At 37.4% G+C, this 24769-nt stretch overlaps 1 protein-coding gene across 1 annotated transcript in view; it reads right to left on the reverse strand.

The window, feature by feature from the left end:
- TUBGCP3 (tubulin gamma complex associated protein 3) overlaps positions 1-24769 on the reverse strand; it is a 52189-nt gene that overhangs the window by 19720 nt on the left and 7700 nt on the right. Inside the window, exons 2-9 of the mRNA XM_040584544.1 lie at positions 21659-21766; positions 19787-19854; positions 16398-16475; positions 15556-15773; positions 11501-11673; positions 8906-9024; positions 5563-5688; positions 1922-1990 (exon numbers count right to left, since the gene is read on the reverse strand). Of these exons, the coding sequence (XP_040440478.1) occupies positions 1922-1990; positions 5563-5688; positions 8906-9024; positions 11501-11673; positions 15556-15773; positions 16398-16475; positions 19787-19854; positions 21659-21766 (959 nt within the window). The remainder of the gene's footprint in view (positions 1-1921; positions 1991-5562; positions 5689-8905; positions 9025-11500; positions 11674-15555; positions 15774-16397; positions 16476-19786; positions 19855-21658; positions 21767-24769) is intronic.

Consider the following 24769-nt stretch of genomic DNA (forward strand, 5'->3'; position numbering starts at 1 on the left):
GCCCTGTGGAACTCCTGAGGGTTCTAACAGACTTTCTCCTTCTCTACCTCCCCACTGTCTGAGAGGCTGCCATCAGGACTGCACACAGTGCTCCAGTATCACACCGACACCTGCTGCCCTCTCAGTCAGTGCACATCTCCTTGGCACCCATATGCACACCATGTCCAGCAGCTCACACAACCACCTACAAGGATGCCAAGGCTTTTCCCAAATTGGGCCTACTGATGCCAAGTCCTGTACTGGGGAAGCATGCATTAGAGTAGCTTTCCTCCAGATAAAAAACTTTGTATTTCCCATACTGGGACCCCCCAGCATCTGTTTACTCACACAGCTTCATGCTGCTCTTTGCCACAGAGAGCATCCAGAGTACCAATGTTAGCAAGCTTTCATTGACAGACTGGAAGATTTCACGCTGCCTTACCTTCTCCAGATCATCAACTAAAACCACTGCCAGCACCTCTCTTTGGGGACGAAGCAAGAAGAAGGCAGCAGCGGCACCACGCAGCCACTTGCTCACTCCCCCTCACCCAGAGGGATGGGGAAGAGGATCAGAAAGGAATGCAAAACTCAAGGGTTGAGATAAGAACAATTTAATAGGGAAAGCAAAAGCTGTGCATGCAAGCAAAGCAAAACAAGGAATTCATTCACCACTTCCCATGGGCAGGCAGCTGTTCCACCATGCCCAGGGAAGCTGGGCTCTATCACGTGTTACAGTTACTTGGGAAGACAAACGCTGTAACACCAAATGTCCCCACCTTCCTTCTTCCCCCAGTTTATATAGCAAGCGTGACGTCATATGGTATGGAATACCTCTTTGGCTAGCTTGGGTCACCTGTCCTGGCTGTGTCCCCCCCTAGTTTCCAGTGCCCCCCCATCCCTCTGGCTGGCAGGGCCCAAGGAACTGAAAAGTCCTTGATTTAGTATAAACATCACCCAGCAATAACTAAAACCATCAGCGTGCTGTCAACATTGTTCTCACATCAGAGCCAAAACACAGCACTGTACTAACTACTAAGAAGAAAATCAACTCTACCCCAGCTGAAACCAGGACAGGATAGTAGCCAGTAAAAATGAGCAAAAAGTACTATGACAGGCAGTCCGAAAGTCAAGAATGTTAAAGAACTGCAAGAAAGTCAAAAGGAATATAGGTTTTGAAAATGTTTACAGAAGCCTATGGCAAAACTACAAGCTTTTTAAAAACTGGAATTTTAAATGGCATTTTAATTTAACTCAGGTCAATTATCAGACTAATTTTTTCTCAATTACAAATAAAGAACTCCTTGAAAATCCCATATAAAAAAAGTAAGCAGAATAAATAAAAATATCTAATTTTTATTTTAGTGCTAGCCTCTAGGTGCACTTACCTATAAATACCAGTGGACAAACTGCAAGATTATCAGCACTGAGTTGGTCTATACATCACAGAAAAATAATAAAACACTGGAACATCTTACTCTTTCAAGACAATGGAAGGGTCAAGGAAAATGCACAAACTGCCTCAGAATAAAAAATTGGAACTGTTGTTGCTAGCTGCTGAACCACGCATTGCTTTAAATACAGAAAGATATTTTTTTTTCCTCCCTTCAAAGATGTATCATGCTGTTTGGGATTTGAATGATGAAGATATCACACAAGATGAAACTGACAAAAGGGATGCAAAAAAGGGACAGAGGCTTAGAAATACAGATTACATTCCTTGCTTATGTAATACATCAAATAACTGTGACTTTCTAACAGAAAAATATTTATTGGTACATATATCGAAAGAGTAAGAAAGGTCAAAGTTAAAGAATTGCATCTACTGTCAATAGAAAGTGCCGTACCTCACCGCTTACTAACGGGATGCCTACGCATACCTTTTAGGAGATACTCAGATAATGTAAAGCAAAATAAGAAGTTAAACAAGAACCACTTAATTTACCTGAGAATGTAAAACAGATAGAAGTCGGTAGTATTCTTTAAGTTCCTGATGTAAAGCTGCACAAAAACTCTGTAAGAAAAAGAGGAGAAAAAAAGAAAAAGAAGAAAAAAAAATCAGGAAAAGTCTTCATGGTTTAATCTAGGATAACTTTTATCCTATCACCACACTGTGAAGGTAGATATGTATTTCCCAAGAGGAATCAAGCTACAAGTTTCAGCATAAACCCAACTTTTAGAAAACTGGCCAAAGGCTAAGTACTTCCCTAAAAGATGCACAGGCCTTTTCCAAGAATACATATGCATTGTCAAGTGACTTTGTTTCTTGCTGTCTTAATTCTATCAACATATTAAACTATAAGCATAACTCTCCAAATAGATATATCATCTCAATAAAGACATTAATAATTACCATAGGATTGTGCAAATCATAACATGACCCACAAGTTTTCTTTAATAATTATGTAAAATATAGTATGTAGTACAAGTAAGAGTTTCAATTTCAGGAAGGCCTCTAATAACAGAACACAGACATTAGGCAACCATCATTACATTTACAGTATAGACTATATGAGATGAACGAGAAAATACAATGCTCATAAAAGAATACTCCCAGTAAGTGCTGCTGGATCAAGTACTCTAAATTTTTGGTCTTTTATAATTTGTATACAATTCTTCACTTGGCATTGAAGAAACAAATAACACCAAGTATAGCCTAAGAAATCCATAAAATGGGCAGAACTTAACAGGCCTGAACGAAAGCAAAGATTCTTCTTCGTAAAACAATGAAGGACAGCTACTTTAGGTTGTTTAAAAATAAATAAAGGCAGATTTTAAAAACAGTTCCCGGAAGAATACTTGTTTAGTAACAGATAGTTTTCCACAGTTTGGGGTCCTGGGATTTTGCTTTGTTTTTGTAGTGTTCTTAATCTAACATACAGACTAAAAAAAAAATCCTGCTACATATTTTCTAAGACAGAATTAAAAATATGGCTCATTAATTTTGAACTGAATTGAAAATATGGACTTTAAGCACTTTTGGGGGTTTTTAAGATTTGTTTGTTTGTTTGTTTGTTTTTTAAGAGTAATTCCATGCACACATAAATTCTTCAGAATAGATTTCTTAACCAATTCTTAGCTCATGGTTTTGATACCCATTTTAATGGATTTTTTAAATAGGAAATTCCCCAGGACTCCCTCAACCCCTTGTAAAGGTCACCACAGTCAAAATAATTTGGAAAAAATAAAGAAAACCTCACAAAAAGAACCCAAGAGCTTGAAGTAAAATATTTATTCAATACAGTATGTACAAAGGAGAAATCATTGCTATAAGCACAAGGAGAAAACAAATCTTCTTTCCTGCTAAGAGACCTAACTGCTAAGAGGCTAAGAAGCCTAGGGGGGACAAAAACCCCCAAACAACCAGAAAACAAAAAACCAAAAAACACATTAATCTTGCCATTCCTTTATAAGGAAAGAGGGTTCCTTTGTTTAACTCAACATTATAAATTAGAAAGAAATTTGAAATTAATTTTATTCCAGAGAATACTGAAGGGCAAAAAGAAATCCCCTTGCGTGTAACTCCACTTTTCATTTCTTCTCACTTGCTTCTTCAGTACATTTTTTAACCTACTAAATTAGCACTTGCCAAGACAGAGGGCAGAGTAAAGCCTCCAAGAAAACATTCAAAGGCCCTATACAACTACTCAAAAAGTGAGAACAGTAATCACTGACTTTAGTAGCCAAAACGATCTAGGATCTAACTGGCCATCAACTTTTCAGAGACGCTTTAGAAGTTAAAATTTACATCCAGTGCCAATTCCTGCATCACAAACTACAATTTTTGTTTCCCAAACTGTTACGGAAAACTGGACATTATCCTAGAATTCTGATTTGGTCTACAGCAAAAGAGAATTCAGGAAGGAAGCAGAATGCTTGTTCAAGAGAAAAAAATTCAAGAGGAAAAAAATGCCCACACCTCAACTGGATCTAAATGGGCAAAATGGCAAAATAGAAGGCAAGTCATACTTCATTGCTGATTGCCCTCAGAAAGCAAAAAGAATAAAGTAGAACTTAGATACTAAGCAGCAAAGGTAGAAGAATATAGAATATAATGTTGAAGTGTAGTATATTGTTATATCTCTACTCCTAATAATTGTCAATACCTGACATTTTGCATGGTAAAACACAGTCACCAGAATCATAATAGAAGAGGTGACTGATTTTTCCTACATGTGGTTTAAACAGGGGCTTATGTAAGCATTCTTTTAAAACGTTAAGCAAAAGATGCTTGAGAACGTACAGTATATTCTTGTGCTAAATTCTTAATGCAGTGTGCAGCACCTGAAATTGTCAGCTATAAAAGCCTTGATGAGCAATGGTATATATGCTTTTTGCCCAGATACTGACAGCAGGAGTAGAATATATGTTTTTATTTGTACAATTATGTCCTAGAAATACATATAAGTGCTTGCCTCAAGCAAAATTATCAGCATTAAAGCTATGCAGATTCAGCTAGATAACTGCACAGCCTTCTGCACAGGATCTGAAACCTGCATATGGTAGCTAAGATATTGCACATTTAAATTCACTGAAGAATTAAAGTTCTCCCCTTACTGTAAACTTGAAGATTAAAGTCAGATACAGCAAAAATAAGCATAAGCAGGAAGCTACTAGATAAAGAATAAGAAACTTCACCCAGATATAAAGGGGAGAGTCTGAAGAAAATGCATATACAGTAGCACTACCATATAAAACATGGAAATCAGCATTGGATCACTAGAATAATAATTATTTATATGTAACTAAAAGGGTTACTTAGAATAAGAGACAGAAGGGAACAGAATAAAACATTAGAAAAGTAGGAAGCACTACAGTGTCTCTACTGACCTCTTAAGAAAAATTAGATTGAAGGGAGAAGCACTTCAATTTCTTGGCAGATTATGTAGGATGTTATGGCTAGAGGCAAGGATAACATTTCTGTCGACTCAGAAGGGATAATATCCAGTTTTACAGAGGGAGCAAGTGAGAGGAAACGGGAATGCCTTAGCAGTAAATGTGGTTTTGGGTATTACAGCAGCTGTGAAGTTACTGTAGACTACAAATCATGATGATGAAACCTATAAAAACAAAAATTAATATTCTTTTGATGCTGTATTCAAAAGAAAGGGCAGAAAATAATGGGGTATTTGCATTTTATGTAAGTTAGTACAGTATTAACACATGAATATCAACATTAGCTGACATGAGTGTCTCCTGCATAGGTCACTAACAACTGAATTGGTGATTAATTAGCTCAGGGATGCCACCATCCCATTTAAACAATGTTTACAAACATGCATGAGTACTTAAAAAACACATGGATTAAAAAAAAAAGAGATTAAGAAAAGGAATCTATGCATGAGACTTTCTCCAGCTACAAATGACAGGGGCAACTCCTTACAACCAGCAAGAGCAAACGTCTCTCCCTTGCTTTCATACTATGACCCATACCAAGAGTGGCAGTCCATAAAAGGAGTAAATCAAAGGATGAATGATCCAAGATCCAAAGTTTGCACATCATTCTAGTACTGCATTTACTCAGTAGTTTCTAAGGGAAACAAAACCAAAATATTATAGCAGAATTCAATTTTTTAGCTGACCTACCTGTCCCACAAGTCCAAATGCACGATCCAAACTCCTCTGGTCTGTGTATTTTCTTATTTTATTATGTAGCCATCCCAACTCTGCAAGTCTACTTGTAGTATCTCTGAGAGACTTGGACAAACTCACCTACAAAGTTAACAGAAAAAATAACTTGCAATTAAGTCAAATCAACCATAGCAATACTTGATTCTTCATGAAAGCCTCTCTCACAGAACAAGCCAGCCAGGAAACAATCATTTTACATTCTACAGTAGATATAGTTGCCAAACAGACAGACAACCATGTAATTTGCATTAAATTTATACACGTAAGTGTTGAAAGGGCAGCAGCAAAAAACCTACTGGCAACTTTGTGACCTTCCCTTTCGGAAATCTTAATGTAACAGTATTCATATGCTCTTTTTACATTAGGCAGTTACAGCAGTAACAAAAAGGCCTTCAGAAAAGCAGAAGAAAACTGAAATGTTAGTATGTAGAATTGCACTTCATCTTTTCCCGACAATCAGGAAGACTGAAAATATTAGAGCTTTGGAAGACAAGTCAATGACTGAAACTAATGAAGAAACCTAGAGAAAATAATTAGTTATTACTACATATGAAACAAACCTTAAATAGAAGGCAAACGACCCAATGTCAGACTTTGTATCAGGAACCAAAACTTACAGAATCCAAATTCCAAGGCTAATCTGACAGTAACAGCTTTTATAAGCTATTTAATCACATGTACCTCCGAGCTCTTCTAGTCTGTTTCTACTTTTCTTACACCAGGTATCTCACCTCACCCTGCAAGCCTACCTTAGTCCCAACACCCTTATTTAACTACTACTGTAATTTTCATCTGAATCAGCATGTTTCTTCCTTTACCAATACATAAGACACTGTTCCTCTTGTCCCTTCTTGAGATTTGCTTGTACCACATTTTATCACGTTACCCAAGAACGCCATCACCAAGTTTTCAACATTTTATCGGACAAAAAAACCCCAAACAATCTGACTGACAGATTAGGCCAAGAGGCAAAGATCGACTTTTGCCCACAGCAATTGGGACTATCTCACCTCTATCTAGGTGGGACAATTTTTAACTTGGACAGCCAGCTGGAACAGTCCAAACCAAAGCAAGGAAGTGCAATAACAAGCTAAACGGCTTGTCAAAGAACTAGAAATAAAGCTCATTCTTTAAGCCTTTCAGTCAGCAGTACAGGTTTCTCTAAAATAAAAATCAGCTACAGAGTGTGTTAGCCACAGAATTGTGGGCTTGAACCAGGCAGCAGCGTTTGGTTGCAAGTCCATAGTTCAGTCCCTGGCCCGCTTGTTTAGCTACAGGCACAGTTTTAACTTCTTGAACAACTTCTATAGAATAAATTCTAGCCCGAACAAGCATAATTGGACACAGTTAGAAACTCTTCCTGTAGCTAAAACCAAAGAGCTGACATAAGAACTATTTAGAATTCTGCAACTACAGAGCACTTGTAAATACAGAGACTGTAAATACAATACACGTCTGCTGGAATCAAATGAGGAACAAACAAACTTGCCTTGGTGTTACTACAGTTGTGTATCTTAGACCAAATCCGAAGCTGCTAGCTTAGGCAGTGCTGAATGTCACCAACAGACCTAATACTAACACTAACATTAGAAAACATTCAGGCAAGAACAACAGCTTGGGGAGTGTGTTTCTGCAAAAAACAGACTGTGTACCATGACATTTTCTTTGTGCAGCTGAAGAAAAACTACATGCTTTGACTACTATTTTGCCTAATGTAGTCAACACAGCTACAGGAAGTATGATCTTGGTCTTCATCAGAAAAAGTTCCAGCTGCAGCTCTAGTCAGTCAATTTCATCTTCACTGGGTCCAGTAGCTCAGTACAAATGTCCATAATGAAGAAGGATGGAAGACAACTGACTTCACAAAAATAACTGAAGACACAAAAGTTCTCAGGAAAAAGCATTATTGACAACAAACCATCTAAATAATCAAACTCCCTGTATTAATAGAACTAGGAATTCAAACTAAATAAAAGTTTTTCACCTCAAACTAGCCTATTTGTTATAAAAAACTACACAGAAAGCTAATGAAACCGATAGTGCCAATTTTGCAATCACCCAGTTTTCTGCACATTCCTCCATAAAAATCTATTATGCTACCTCTCCTTTGCCATATATAATCTAACATATATGGAACATAATTAACTCAGAGCAGGTGTTGAGGAATTACAAACTTTGCAGCATCTACAGGTACATAAGATTACATCCTTAAGAAACTTTTTATTAACAAGATTTAATGGATTTAACAAGACTTGTGTTTTCCATTTTTCCCTCCATTAAGCAAGTCTAAATATCATAACATAACAGGAGGAACAATTATATATTTCACTTTTTGCTATTATTATTATGGAGGAAAGAACATTCAATTATCAAGATTAAGATAAGTCTGCTGTTTACTTGGCACATGAAATGGCCCAGAATCAATTCCCCACCATTTTAGGACCACATCATATTCTTGTGGTATAAAGGTCTTCATACAAGTGAAAATTGGAAGCATTGTCTTTCCATTTGAACAAGAACATAAAAACCAACTAGCCAGCTGAAACTGAACTGTGATGCAGTACTGTCTAGATACTGAATAAGGAGAAGATGCTAAAGCCACTAGCAGCATTTTTTTTTTGTTTGCTCAGCTGACCCAATCTGACCCTTGTTTTTTTCCATATTGCAAATATGCTTAACATCTCACCACCTTAAAACAAGATCTTTCTCCCGGGCTTCTCTCCTGTTCCTTTGTCCGCTATTTGACACCTTCCTTCAAATTCACACAGTTGGATTTTCTATCAAACACAGGAGCTGAAAGCACTTTCTTCAGTTCTATCACCAGTCTTTTCTTGGGTGATCAGCATGATCCCATCTAATCACTTATAAGTTGTAATCAAGACCATAACATCAAGTGGCTAGCATTCATCCCACATCTCAGGCTGTTAAATTTAATCCAATAATAATGTGGTCAAACACCTGCATCTGCTTTATATTCACTCTTATACAACGGGGAGGGGAAATGATGACAAAAATCCTCAAACTAAGCTATAATTTAGGCCTCTTTCTACTGGCTTAATAGTTTGGAGTCTATTCACATCTTGTGAAATGCTACCGTTTCTTTATGGGACCTAATCCATACAATCAATTTTAAATTGATACTGTTGAAAGTACTCTGTTGTACTAAAAAAAAGGGAAAAAAATACAGAGGAAGTAAAGACTTGTGATAGTATTTTAACTTTTTTACATCTTTTTCATGGCTATTTTTCTCCCATATACCTCTCTGCTCACATATGAAATGCAAGTCACCATACAGTACCTTTCCCTCCACTTTATAGCAATTTTCAGAATTGCACATTTTTATGGTTTTGCCATCTATCCCCTGGAAGACATACAAAACATCTCTTACAAGATTTGCTTCAGTTATTTCAACAGAGCCTAGGAAGAGAAAGAAAAAAACACAACAGTATTTAGATTTGTTGAGACAAGTAGTTTTGATTGCAATTTCAAAAAGCTATTTAGAACCCTAGCTAAAAAAAAAAGAGAAAGCCTATGTTTATACCCTGTAAAGAAATGTTTTAAGTCCTGTTAACAACCCGACAGGAAAGGCAAGAATTCCATTTATCTGCCTCTACCAGTACCTGGAATTCTCTGAGAGCAAATGAGCTTGTATGACACTGGGCATGTTATATTTGAACCAACACTTCAGCCAGTTCTTAAACTTGTTATCTTTCCTGATTCAATAACCACTGCAAGTTCTAAGGCAAGCACTGTAATAACTTTACCTTTCTAGGAACAGCTGAAGTTGTTAAATGGGATTTACAGAATAATCTCCTCTACATCCAGCTAGGAAAACAGAGTTAATCCAGAAGGAAGAGCTGCTTGTTTAATACTGGCTTTCAATCACATGCTACTGCTCAGTAAAAATCAGCCTGCCAGCTGCATAACAGCTATAGAGTTGGCAAACAAAAAAGTATAAATACTGTTTCTGAAGACAGATACAACTTTGATTTAGTAAAGCTTTTGCTATTGCAACATACAGTTTGCTTCTGGCTTGTATCTCTAGTTAGACATTAGATTACGTTTGAGAATTAGGGTATTTATTGATTTAAAGGAAATAGACGATTAAAAAAGATGCTGTGCAGGCCACCAACAACGCCCACCTCTTCTGGGCAAAACAGCATCTTCTACTTTTGTAAATTCATTTAAGATACCAATAACAAAACAATTTCAACAACTATCCAGAAACTGAGACAGTAAAACATGCTTCTCCCAAATTTGACAGCACTCTTACTCTCATCAGTTTACCTCCCCAATGAACCACCTTCTTAGAATAAAACCAATAAAAAATAAATTCTATTCTTATTTTGGCAAAAGTAGCCATCACCTCAAGATGCTGTTTAAAACTCAGACTGGCCTCATAATACTATGATGTGCAGAAGAGCAGCTAGCCCCTTTGAGGAACTCTTTAGTGAAATGGTAAAAAATTCAAGTGCACATTTCTTTAATTGGTAAATAATACAAAAGGTACTAATATCAACCACACAATGCTCTCGATCATAATGTAGCAATAAGAAAAGTCCAATTAACAGCAACCAAGTTTAGAGGAAAAAACCCACCCTTTTCATTAGTTAGAAGAATTTTATATGCATAGAAATATATCTTCCTGAAAACAGCCTTTTATATTCTGAATGCAGTCCTAATTCTACTTCTGCATCAACAACTGACTACATTTAAGACAACTGCCAGTCCTTATACCCATCCCGCATAAGAATCAAAAGTCACGGCTGCTGGCTGACCGAATGGAACAGGTTTGTACTGCTCTTTATGGCAATTAGTACAGCAAAAATAAAAGGCAGTGCTAGACTTCATATATGCATATATATATATATTTATAGATACTTTATATATGCACATCCTCTTGCACATCAACAGTATTCTTAATTAGGTTCTAAATGCCAAATGCTGCCTTCAGATATACCAGTACAACTTTGGTCTATAAGCCGTGGCTTTGTACATGGTTACTCAGAAAGAGGCAGGGGCTGGCAGATAGTCTATATTTTAGCTTCTAACTATCTACACTTCTTTATATAGGAATTATTTAAAAAAACAACCAAACAAACAAAACCCCACAAAACTTTATCTTTCTTTGCCAGAGTAACAGCACCTTAAGATGACAACATCTGCCATTAGGTCTCTTATTCAGAAGTCTCCCACTTTTACTGTAAAATTAGAGTAGGTTGAAACTTATCGACAATTGCCACAGAGATCATCTGTTAAACAATTTCTCCTTAGTTGAACTTGTGTAACTTCAGAATAGATGCTCTAGGTATCAGTTTCAAGTTTACAGCCAATTAATCAAGGAAATAAATTAGTAACATTTATTTTTTATTTAACTGACCATATTTTATGTTAACTGCTCTAAATACAACCAATGTAAACAGTGTGCTAATTTAAAGAAAAATAGATTTAAGAGCTCTATATTACAGTGCACATTTCTGAGTTTTCAAAAACAGAATCACAAATGGATGAGTCTATTTCAACACGTTCTATTCACTATGCTCTCTTTGACTTTCTAAAAACAGTAGCATCTTCTGATCATCAAGAGTGATCATTATTTATAAACCGCAATCACTTGATTCTGACAAACACTGCAATGAAGTCAGCCTTTTAAGAGGACCAGAACACATTACCAAACCAATCACTGCAAAAAGAAATTAACCAGCCAAAGAGATAGTGGCCAAATATACTAGCCTTGCATAATTGTTTATATTCTTCTATTTAATACATTTAAGCAAAACAGTCCTTGAAAAATTAAACATGCTTTAAAACTATTTGAAAAGCATTAAAAAATAATGGAGGATATAGGTAACAATTGTAAAAATGTGTCCTTAACAAATACATCTTTGCTCACCACTTGTATCCCCTTCTCGCCTTGACCTTGGCATGCCACGGGAGACTGTGTTTGAAAAACCTTTTGAGGTAGTGCTTTGTAAAGAAGGCTGGCTTGCAGTTAGAGTCCATGCGAGACGTGACCCTAACTGCTGACGGAGGCAATCTCCGACGCCTGGAGCTTGATAGGATTGCCTAAAAGGATAAAAACATTAAACAACTTTAAAAATTTTTATTCTTTGATTCATCAGCTGGTTTGGGGTATGCAAATTTTGAAAAAAGCCCCAAGCTTGAGTTTACTTTTTGTGGATGTTTTGTTGCTTGGTTGTCTTTTTTCTTTAATAAAGGAACCTTCAAAAAAAGGTGCAGAACATACAAGCAATTTATTGCTTCCTATAAGCCTACATTTCCAAAAAACCAAAACCCAACAAAAAAATACCAAACTGTAGAAAAGAAAGGAGGCATGAATTTGACAAACAGACTTCCTATCAAGGACTGACTTTGTCCACACCGAACTGTGTAGACATGCTGAAAGGGATTAAAAGTGAAGTCAACTATAATAATAATAAAAAATAGTCATAACAAACAACAAATACTTAAGCTTTGTTATTACTTGAAACTGTAGTTACATGCCAAATAACTAAAGAAAAATAGAGGAGGAGGAGGAGGATTAGAAAGTTCACTTTCCTGCTGCGCCATGTTTAGGATAGTTTGTATCAAGTGCCTGAAGATGTGATCAAGGAGGGAACATCTAGACAAGCTCCAATTTCCCCTCCTCTCAAACTTGTCAATTCTTCTCACAAAAAATAGTCTTCAACATGAAAAACATTACAACTAGAAGTTACCTTTCTGATTATTTCTGTACCACGATGACGAAAAATAAAGTTGAAAATATATGCAAGGGATTTTTGCTGCTGACCATTCCTCCTCCCTCTCCCAGCTGAATGTAAACATTTGGAAATCAACACATTAAAAAAAAAAATAATAATTCCACAAAACTGTGGATTCAAGTGTGATTCACTGTTGAGGTGAGGCTATCCAGCCTGTAATTTCCTTGAAGAAAGGAGAGACATTTGATTTCTTCCAGTCTTCAGGAACCTCCACCAATTGCCATGTTTCAAGAATTACCAAGAGTGGCCTCACAATGACACTGGCCCGCTCCCTCAGCACTTGTGGATGCATCCCATCAGGTCCCATGGGCCCTGATCATCTTCTGCCAAGGGTAAATTGGGAGCAATGAAGACTTTCCCAAGGGCCTAGGGGTCCTAGGCTGGTACTACCTGCACAGACCAAGGCAAAGAAAGCACCAAGTACCTCAGTCTTTTCCACATCTTCTGTCATCACAGCCCTTGCCCCTTGAGCAGCAGGTATCCAGCCTTCCTTTACTGCTTATGTACTTGTTGCCCATTGCCCTTCATGTCCCTTGATGGATTCAGATCTAGGCAAATTTGGGCTTTCCCTGCACACTCAGTGCCTCTGCCCCTGTGGGCACCCTGGATGCCCCACTGCACCTGACCCTGCTTCCATCTTTTATACTTTTTTAACATCTGAGTTTTGTCAGGAGCAACTTATCCATGCAGGCCTCCTGCCACTGCTGCGTGAATTCCTACTCGTTGGGGTGGATCATTCTTAAGCTTGAAGGAGGCGATGCTTGAATATCAACCAGCTCCCAGGTCAGGCAGCTGGACCAGCTGATCACTCTATGTCCCTTCAAACTGAACTATTCTATTCTGTTCTGTCCTGAAACCCTCTTTTCTACAGGGCAGCGTCTCATGCGATTCTCCCAAGCAGATCCTGGAAGAGGCCCAAGTCTCCTTTCCTGAAGTCCAGGGATAGGATCCTGCTTTTTGCTCTGCTTCTTCCTTTCAGAATCCTGAACTGCACCATCTCATGATCACTGCAGCCGAGGCTGCCCCCCCAGTCAGCTGTTCCTTGTCTGTAAAAAAGCCACACCCAGCAAAGCACCCCTTCTCATCATCTCCTCAATCACCTCTGTCAAAAAATTCTCATCAGCACCCTTCAGAAACCTTCCGGATTGGTTGTGCCCTGCAGCACTCCCCCTCCAGCAGATATTGCTGTGATGAAAGCCCCCCATGAACACCAGGGCCTGCAAATGTAAGGCTCCTTCCAGCTGCCTGAAGATCCTGCCTGCTTCCTCCTGAAGAGGCAGTCTACAGTCGTCCTGTCTGTTCCCCATGCTGCATGTGTTAGTGTGGCAGGCACTCAAGCAAAGTTGTGCTGATGTTCCAGAAAAGGCAGGAGAATTTCCCCATAAGGCTGTCCTGTCCACATTCCTCACTTATGTGCACACACTTGGGTGATCCCCTTCTGCTCTGCTGATTTTAAGGTCTCTCGACCACATCACCTTCTGCTTACTAATCTGATCTACCACCCACTTCCTTACTCAGTTGTGGGGCAGAGTCCTCCCCTGTTGTTCCTAGTTTAAAAGAAATCCTCTACTTATGTGTCCCAGATACACCATACAAACCTAGTACTGACAAAGTGAAATACGTATTTGTGTTGCAAAGCATATTAATAACAATAAAATCCAGTTATGTCAGCACTAGTGATTATTTCCATAATATGAATTTAATCATGTCAAATACAATGTATTAAAACAAAAATCTTCAACTCAAATAAAGCTGTGGTACTTTCTGAAAATGCATCTATTGTGAATTTGTGTTTGTTTCCAAACTGTTGAGGGCGGGAAGGAAAAATCAAGAGACAAGAGGATGGTATCATTCTCTTCTCCAATTATGAGAAAGGAAAGAAATTAATAAAAATTTCCATAAATTAGCCTTATATTAGGAATTTGGTCAAATCATAACACATGAAACTTCTATTGGGACAAAATAATAGGGCTTTACTCATTCCTGCACCCCTTAAGATTTTTTTTTCCCCTTTTAAGTTCTTGTGTGTCTTTTTGACATTAACTACAGTTTCTGAAAAGCAGTACCCCCCCCATCACTTTTGGACAAAGGCTTTATTTCCAAACTTTTTCATTCAAGGTTGAAACAGCTATGAAAGCAAGTATAACCTTCACTTTCAGAAGTTTCATAACGTTCTGTTTACTTTTCCATGCTTGATCTCTATGAGGCAATGTATTTCCAGGCACAAACTGCAGAATCACTGTTGAACCACTCCCTCTCTTTCACAGACTACGAACATACATTCATTTTCCCTCCATAGAACACAGAGTCAGTGCAGTGCATCTGTCAGCTTTGTAGAGCTGTAAGAGTAATACAACATTATATCCAATGGCACAAGAAGGGCTCAGATTTTGAGCATATTACTTTCTGTGTTAACTTATTTAACAAAGTCAATACTCAGATAATCATGGCTTACAACGGCCAGATGTTACTCAAAAATCTGAACTATTTGGTATTTGCATGTTTTGGTTCCATATGTAGATTCACGTTGGTATGAATGGACAATTCAACCACTGCTGAACAGCAGGTGTTTTAGGATTTTTTCTAAAAGGTAATTTTTGTAATTAACTATTTTACCGATTTTTTCCCCAGTAAAAACCCTATTCACTCAAGATGCGAGAGTGCTCTAGTACAGCAGCCAGTGTGCTGTGAACACGTTTATAAGAAAGTCAGACCATGCAAGAAATGTCACTGATTTGAAAATGGAGGATGTCAAGTCTACTAATTTGACACCAGATAAGGAATGCTTTTTTAAAGGAACTTGAGTGAGGACTCTAAATCTAAGGTGTTTACAGAAGAAAGATAAAGACTGCTTTAAATGATTTCAGAGAACTGAGAAATCTGGAAAAGAACTTGGCCCTAGAATGAATCCACAACAAGTAGATCCAATAAGATATCAGCTGTTCAGTAGACAGCTATGATTAAGTTTAAGAATGGATACAATTGGCCAGCAATTTATGGCTTTCTATGGTCATATGACAGCACCTGCTATTGAGAACTGTTCCTATGCTTCTACAGTGGAATTTCCAATGGCATAAAAATAGGAAGAATGAAGGAAAGAAAAAGGAAAAAAAAAAAAGAAAGAAAAAATCCAGATAATCTCTAGTCTTCTCCAAACCCATCTGTAAGGCAGAACATCTTAATTTACCCTGGAAGGAGTGATTGTGGAGTGGGCGTTGGCCCATTCAGGGCATACAGGCTGATGCTGCTGATCCCACTGCTCCCCATACTGCAGGAACTCTGGGCAGACTGAGCGCTGCGGTCTTGGTAATTCAATGGAAGGCTTTGAGGCCTGGCATAGTAATAGGGAGTTGAGTGAGCATCCCGTGGCAATGCTTGAGCAAAAAGTGTGGCATAACTTGATACCTGAAAAGGAAAGGATTTGAAAAGGGAGGAATAAAAAGAAAAGATTTGTGAGTTGCTTTAAGTCATGTCTCTAGTTAACAGGAGTGTAATACTCAAGAATGCAAATAATAACTGAAGGCCATGTTCATGCAACAAAAAGTTTGTTGTTACAATTATAAAAACAAAAAAGCAAGTCCCTAACAGTAAGCAAAAGTATTTTTAGCAATGTAATTTATTTTTGCCTGCAAATTGTCATTAGCAATAGCTGCAAAAAGCACTTTGGTGCTAGCAGAGCTGCAACCGAAGAAGGAATTTTGCTCTCCCTACTCCATTTCAAACTCGTTAGCACATGAGCAGACATTATACCACCAAGCAAAAAGCAAACAAAAAACCCACCCATTTAACAATGTTACAACTTCAGCTACTAATGTTGGACAGCTCATATTTATATATTTACTTAGGATAAAAAAATTACACAGAAAAAAATTGCACATTCTTGTGTCAAGTGTGTTCTTCCTTTCAGCCTCACACAAACACCACAAGCACAACCTGAAGCGTTGGTTAAGTCTGGATAGTGATTCTTAATGACGTCTAAAATAGACACATTTACTGTTTCTCAGAAGTAACGAAGGTCTCCTTACCCACCTTGTTAGACTGCTTACGTGGATCTTCACTAAGGCTAAGCAGGAGGTAGAGTATTGACCATTTGTTTTTCAAAATGCCCTTTAAAAAACAGATGAAGACAAACAAAAATGACTTTGTTTTCACTCTTGGTAATAATGGATTTTTATTTTTAAGATTATCCAGCCTAATAAAATGTACCCATATAAGTAAACTGGGAATGTGCAATGCAGCCTCTGTATTGCTAATCTTATGAATTTTCTCCACTGTTTTCAAATCACAAACTCTCATCTGCTCAGAGATGAGCAAGTACACGCAATTTAAAATCCATAGCTATTCAGAAAAAGGTTTATACAGAGTTGAAATTTTACCAGCATTCCCACACACTCTCACTATTTAAAACATCTCAGATGCTGATGCTACTCAGATACAGTTGCTACTTTAACACAAAGGCAAAGAAGGAAAACTCTTGGTACAATTTTAAGCGAAGAACTGTCTTTTCTCCACTTTCCCTTTCACTCTCCTTTATAGGAAGGCTTCAGAAGTTTGTTTCCATCTCTAATTACTTTAAATGTCATTTAAGAAAGCTACCAAAATTTTCACAGCTTGAGATAGATACAGTTAACACAAAACTTGAGGAATATTCAAGATAGTCTTTAGCAAACAAACAGACAGATACATACAGACTGTTGGAATAACACTCTCAGCAGCTTTAGATTTCAGCAGAAAGCTTACCAGCAGAAGACAGAACAAGGCTAAAGCCCAAGCTACAAAAAGAACACTTTGACGAGTTACAGCAAATATTAAAATGTCTTAAATACACATACGTTTGTAGATCTGTTACTCTGTAGTTCTGTGATACTAACACTTGCACTTGTATTGACCAGGAACGTAGAACCTCGTAATGGACATTAAGGAGTGGACTAAGTCAAAGAAACTCAAACATGTTCCCTCACAATACTGATCAGGCTACAGTCTGGAATACTAAGCAATGTTGAATAGAAAGGAAACTTTAGTCATACCAAGATTCAACAAAGATTCCATCCCTTACGAAGCAATGTAACTCAGTGCTATCAGTCTTGCAAGAAGCACTTTCAAGGTAATTTTGAAATTCTTTTTTTAAACACACTTCCATTCTCATCTTTTCCTATTTTTCCTGTTTCTTTGCAAATTATGCAATTTGTGTGTATATATTACACAGCCCAAGAACTCTGGCCACAGAACATTTCATTTTTCAGAACCAGAGCCCACTAACCAAACTTACCAAAGCTCTGTATGGTTACGTAAGATTAAGAAGAGACATTCTATATGATTATGTAGAGCAGAAGCGTATTAACTCCTGCTTTGATTTCAATAACAAGCAAAAAGTAGAGGTATTGCATCTGTCGCAAATAGCTAGTCCAGCAACACATTAACGACTGGTGAAGAAGCAGCAGCAATGTTACTGCTCTTCTACTGGCCAGGATAGACTAAGCTTAAGTGCCTCAAGAAGCACAGTTTGCTCAACTGGCAAGCTGCCACTGAAACAGGCACTGACCTCCTTTTCTTTTTAGAGTAATGGATGAAACAAAGTTACAACAGATTCACACAAGCTTTTTTCTTTCTCCGAGCTGCTTTCAAAAGAATTGCTGGAGGAAGAAAAAGCCTTATTGATTCAGAAAATGCATGTTCCTTCTGTGCCCTTTTCCTAAGCTCATGGGAAAAAGAAATTACTGTCCACCATTAGTAATAAATCCAACAGCAGACTGCACAATAATTGCACAGTGATTTTTAAGGAAGGCAGTATTCAGATGATACCATTTCATGTACGCAAGATGCTAGCACAATAAAAAAAAAAAAGAAGGTTAAGAGAACCTCAAACATTTGAGAAGGCAGCAAAATATGAGATACATGTACACTTGTATTACATTCGGAAGAACAACCAAACTGACGAACACAGACAAGGCATTTTGTTTCAAAGTTTACAGCCATTATGTTCTGCAGCTATGTTGCTGGCCAAATGCAACAGTATGGCAACATAGCATATAAGCTACAAAAACAAGTTAAAGAAAATCTGTATTAAAAAAGCAAGATCACATAGCGCAATACACATAAGAAGAGGCGAAAACCAAAGGCTGATGTCATCTGAACAGGTGTCTGCAAACGAATTATACTTGCTTCACTATACAAACCAATGTAAATAATACACAAACCCACAGGATAAGGAAAACAGGAAGGGTTAAACAGTCACTTTAGCCATGCACTAACAAACTAATGCATAAAGTTAAGTATGGATGAGCAGAACTGAGTTCTGACTAATCATACTCTCCACAGAATCAATTTTCTGTAATCTTAAAATCTTAGTATTATCCTGTAAAACTCAGCTATAATCTATATGTAAATTACTGAATAAAGAGCAGAAGAACAGAGAAAAATATTTCTCCTAAATACAAAGAGCAAAATAAGGACAATTTTTTTCTGTTATACAGAAAACATCGTCTTTTACATTAACTGATTTTTGTTGTCAAAACTTAGGTACGTGCAAGTGACAACTGGAAATCTTATTTTATTACTGCCCACCATATTCTGCTTTGCTAAATACTCAATTTTATGGAGAATTCAGGACAGATTAGCAGCCGTTGGTTTTCGCCTACCTCAGCTGAATTTCTAAACTTGAAATCTTCCTCCCTTTCACCTGATCCATCTTCCTGCAGTGTGGGCTTGCTATACACCAACATCTTTTGTCAGAATATCAACATGTAGTATTCTTTGGTGTTAGTAGAACCAAAGTCAGCAAACCCTTAACCTTCAACATTAAAGACTAGGAGCACTTAAAAGTTCACAAGTATGAGGACTGTTTGAACCCTAGATTAATAAAATCTGTATACTTGCAAGGCATTGCTGTAAAATAAATGACAATAAGAAAATTCATCAGGTTTACATATAAAATTACTACTTCTATTTTTAAACAGTTCCTTCCTTCATATGACACCCCTTCACAAGTAACTGGACTCAAATTAAATATGCACTTTTTATTCTCTTCTGATTTACAATTAAATTCAAAATAATTTTTAGTTAATAGCAAACAGCTCATACTAAAAAAAAACAAACGTAACTTGTAAATGTATTCACAAAAATTACAAAACTGTTGAGGTTGGAAGGCACCTCTGAAGCCACTGAAGACAGTCTAATCCAACCCCTCTGCTCACAGGAAGGTCATCTGCAGCAGCTTGCCCATGACTTTGTCCAGTCAGGTTTTGACTGTTTCCAAGGATGGAGACTCAACTTTCCTTGGCAACCTGTTCCAGTATTTAACCATCCCCTCAGTAAAAATATTCTTAATGATCGAGCACTCTCCAAACCAACTCTATAATGTCAGAAGGATGCATATGTGTGCTTTCAGTTTCTTTACTCTTACAAATTTATTACACTACCTGCGAACTGAGTTTTCTGTAGAGTTCTGAAAACAAAGCAGCATCTGCTTCCCTTCTTTGTCGCACAACTGAAAAAAAAAATTTTAAATTTGAAAGTAGTACTCATGTCAGAAATTATGTATTTTTAGTAAACTGGAAAATGTACCCAAGAAAGCTTAATGATGCTTAACTGTTTCTGATGCCTAACTCTATTTACCCATACAGTTTTGCCTGTTTTCATGTTATCTGCCTCCAGCAAATTCTTGCATCAGAATTAATGCAACGTAAGGACCTGGTTTTATTAAAGCAATCAAAATATACATTCTAAATAAGTGCCCTTTTAAAGTCTAGTCTGTCATTCTGTAGGTTTAAAGAATTAAAACATAAATCAGGGTTAAAGAATGCTAAAGAGCCCTTCAAAAAACTAAGTGTAATTGTTCCTATTTTAGGCAACAAAAGCAAGAAACAAAAGTAGTAATGCCACTTGCTCGAAGTCAAGCAGAATTCCAAGGTCACAACTTTTATATATTAAGAAAATGAAGTTTCAATCACTGCAAGTTATATAACAGAAGTCTTTACTCAGAGGAAAAACATCTTCAAGCTTTAAGATGTCTTCAGAAAAGCCATGTTAAAAAAAGATAAAACAGAAACATCTGAAGAAACCTTTGCAATAATAAAAAAATGCTATTAAACGTTAGAAATATTAATTAGCATAAAAAGCCACTGCTAAGTACACTTTGCCAAATAAGTCACTTCCTGCACGGTAACTCCAAAATAAATGTAAAGTTAGAAGGATATAGCCAGTCAGTTGTTACATGACCACTAACATCAGCCTAGGGGCTGAAGTTGGGGAGAAGGAAGATGAGGGAGTTAGCCCTCTTCAGAACTCCTGGCAATAAGCCCAAAGAATATATACTGTGCTGTCTAGTACTAGCCAAAGCATGTAGAAAGTCATCATGCAGAAAGTGTATACTGTAGATTCCAGTGCTTTGGAGTTGCACCTAGAGAAATTCTGATGGGCTGATTTGCCTGTCAGCAATCCATGGAAGCCCTGTGCTAGCAAAGAATACACCTGTATTTTAAAACAGTTACAACCCCTGACTTCAGTTACCCTAATTCAATCTCCCTGACCGAATAGTCAAAGCTCAAATACAAAGCTTTGATATAATTAGCATATTTCAAGTAATTGCTTCTGGACAGTCTACTGTAGAGCAAATAATTGCTGAAAGCAGTATCTGGCTTTTCAGGAAGAATGCATCACATCTCCATTGGATTCATATGGTGCAACACTTGACTCAGAGCAGCATAGAGCACAATGGAATCTAACTGGAACGAAACTTACACCGTCACAGACTAACATATTGATTTTGACAAGGTGGTTGCAGAAAACTTGTAGAGAAACTGAAGGCAAGAAATACCAGGTAAGTCACATAAACAACTCCATCAATTCCCAGGATATTCATTCAGCAAGTCACACAGGTGTTCCTGAAGTTAATTGTGCCAAACTGAAATATTTCTGAAGTGCTTATCACAAATATATCAGGCTTCTGAAAAGAATTCATAAAGTCTGAGTACTATTAAAGTGAAAGGAAGGCAGTATTAATTGTTCTTTATGGTCACGGTGGCTAAGATACAAAGTGAATTGTAGCAAGGGAAGTCTAAGATGAGCATTCAGAAAAATCTGAGCTGTGAATACAAATAGCCACTCAGGAACACTCACTAGGGAATTAAAGGAATGTCCACTGTGAGATTTTCAGGGAGTGAGCATTAATAACAGATTAGATAACTATCTGTGAGGCACAATTGTCCCATTTTCAGAGGAATAAACTAATCAAATAACTTCCTAAAGAACTTCCATTCCTATTTCTAAGGAAGAAGCAAAGATGCACTTACGTTCTTTCTTTATTTTCTCCACTACAAGAAATTCATCCCGTTCAACAGTAGGAGCAAAGTTGCTTCCAATAACTCTCACCGCATACTGAAACTGTTGGGCTGCATCAGCTGAAAGACAAAAGGAAAACCCTCTCAGTTAAGCAGAGTGTTACAGTTCTATTCAAATAAGTTTTGTTAAAAAGTTAAGACATGAGATTACATTGCTATGGCTGAATCTGGTGTAAACGTACCTGGCTTAGGTCAGATAATGTTCTACTATAATGCTTAGACATACTTCTAACCAGAGGGCTGTAAAATCCAATTTACCCCAAAGCTATACTTCAAACACACTTACCTGTATACACTCTGCAAAATAACTGCACCTAAATTTGCAAATAAGTCTTTCCTGTTCTGTGCTGACAGAAGACAGTTAGGCCTACCCAGTTAGCAGAGAGCACTAGCACACTTCAATGGGCTCTGCCCTTCCCCACAGACCAAAAAGCTGGGGACCTGGCACAGTCACAGAATTCAGCTCTCACATAAGAAAGTGTGCCTGGTGCATATTTTTCCTAACAGGCACCCAAACTGGATTATCCTACCTATGGATCTTTACTCAGATATCCACAACAGTGGTTTTACCAGTTTGCATGTAGTTTTTAGGTTTTGGTTTTCAAAGTTTGCATGGTTTCACCACTTAGGTACAAAGCTAGCTCAGAAATAGAAGCATCTTATCCCAGCACATAATGTAGATACTAATGTAGAGGTTGTGAGCCAGTGACCTCCCTCCACGGTTCCTTCCTCATGCAGTAATTCCATTTTTAACATTGTTGCTGAACAGTACTGTTTTAGTGCAAGTATCTCTGCTTCCTGGTAAGATTAAGTCTGGTAACGCTGAGATAGGGCCAGAGTATTAGTGTCTCTAGAGCCTAGTCACGTTCCCATTTATCAACCTGAAAAATCAATCAAATGATAACCCTACAGATGTGTCAAGCGTCCTTACAAAATGTCAGATAAATTTCTACTCCTCATACAGGAATAATTGTAATAACATGAGGGGAAAGATACTTAAGAAAAAGTAAGTGTAAATGTATTGCGTCAGCTACTTGAATCCTTACACATCCTGACTTCAGGGAAAAACAATCTAAGCAATTCTGCATATTAAGTCTATTTTGCATGTAACAGTTAAGCGTGCAAATCCATCAGACTCCTCACGTGTTTTATTTAGTCAGTTAAGCAGTCAACTTTCAGCGAAAATTATTAAGCAATGCAGCAATGGTTCAGCTGAGGGGAAAAAAAAAAGGATGCTGGCCTGCACAAATAAGCAGAAAAGGAACAGAAGAATGGAACAGGGTAAAAGTCCACTAGAAGCAGAAATACTTTAAGCATTGAATCATCTCTTAAATTAACTGATATTTATAATTGAAAAAAATTACCTGGGAGATACTAAGAGTAAATGCAGGAAAGTCTCCAGAAATGTATGGAAAGGAGAAATTTGAAATCAGAATGTGCTACATTCTTTCTGAATGCCCATTTTTTACCGTGATATAAACGCCACCCACTGGACCTAATCTACTATAATACAACTGTAGATCAGCGAACACTAACCAGTTCACACAAAGCAGTACTGCGCACACAATCAAGAAAAAAAATCTGCTCAGACATAATCATTATTATTTAACAGTATTTTATAACATTGGTCTACAAAAAGAGCAAGGCTATCATTCTGGTTTCAGAGAAGAGAACGCCAATATCCAGACTACTGTAAGGTCACAAACCTGCATGACTCCCAGAAATAACAGTTCTACTGTTAGACTAAGCAACCTTCTATTTGCAATAAGGACTTGAAAATACAAATATGAAATAATTTAACAGTTTGGCTATTGATAGCTTAAACTGAACTGATGAACTAGGTGGGAAGAGTTAAGTATGAGGAAGTGTTTCTTAGCATAATGTCTGTCATTACATAACAACTAAAGATGTCCAAAAGTATTCTGCAAGGCGCATTAAAGTAAAATACCAGCACTAAGTTATCCCAGACAACAGCAAGAGTTTTGTCCTGTGTTAATTCCTCAACTGTGTACCTAGCAGCAATTAGGCAAGAGCTAGGCTTTTCTAGTAATTCTTACTTATTTTTGGCATGTTGTTATAGTGACTTAATGTGGGCTACTAATTAAAAATAAAATCGCCAAGAGTTCCAGGTTAAGCACTTAGGATGAACTAAAGTCAGGAGAAGGATCAAGGTTAGATACCAAAATACTTCATCAGTTATAAAATGTATCAGGATTAAATAATGGACTCTCTCACTGATTATCCGCTAAAAAGCAGGAGAGGATGGATCTCCAGTAAACTAGTTTAATACAAGTTATAAAAAAAAATAAAAAGCAACCAAAAAACCGTAAGTAGATGTCACCTTAAAACAAAATGCCAAAATAACAAACATGCAGACAGACACACACCCCAACCATGACAGAGCCACAAGAACTTCCCCCTACGGTTCCTCCTCACTCATTAGATGCATTAGTCTCCCTTTCTAAGGAAAATAATATTCTGATATTAACTTCTATGTCCACCTGCATCACTCTGTCCCTTAGGGATTGTCTTTCGACTTTTTTTTTTTTTTTTTTTTAAACTGAACTGATAGAGGTCTCAGGGATATCAAGTTAAACAGATTTCACAGAACCTGGGGATGGACAGAACAAACATCCGAATAACTCTCCCTGGGGGAAAGATTTCAGAAAAAAATCTGTGGTTAGTTATTCCCTCTCACCTGCCTGCACAGAATTAGCAGTATCAGGATACTGCCTCCTGCCTGGACTGTAGTCAGAGAGCACCAAACAACAGAGACCCACAGGATAAGGGAAGAGGCATTTCTGAAGCGTGACAGGGAATGAAAGTACAAGCCGGCAGTATTGCAGCTGAGGAATGCAAGGGGTTTACTGAAGAGAAGACTTGCAAAAAAATTCACAGGAAATAAAGGGATATTTAACTTTACTGAATGAACTTGTTTCCTATACATTTATGATCTTGCAGCGTATCACAGTATGTTTATCTTAATAAGAATGTTGAGTAAGAAAATCTGTAGCCGATCTAAAAAAAAACTCTGCTATGTTGCTATGTCTGGACAATCAAGCA

This window comes from Falco naumanni, chromosome 2 (assembly GCF_017639655.2).
Source record: "Falco naumanni isolate bFalNau1 chromosome 2, bFalNau1.pat, whole genome shotgun sequence".
NCBI lineage: Eukaryota > Metazoa > Chordata > Aves > Falconiformes > Falconidae > Falco > Falco naumanni.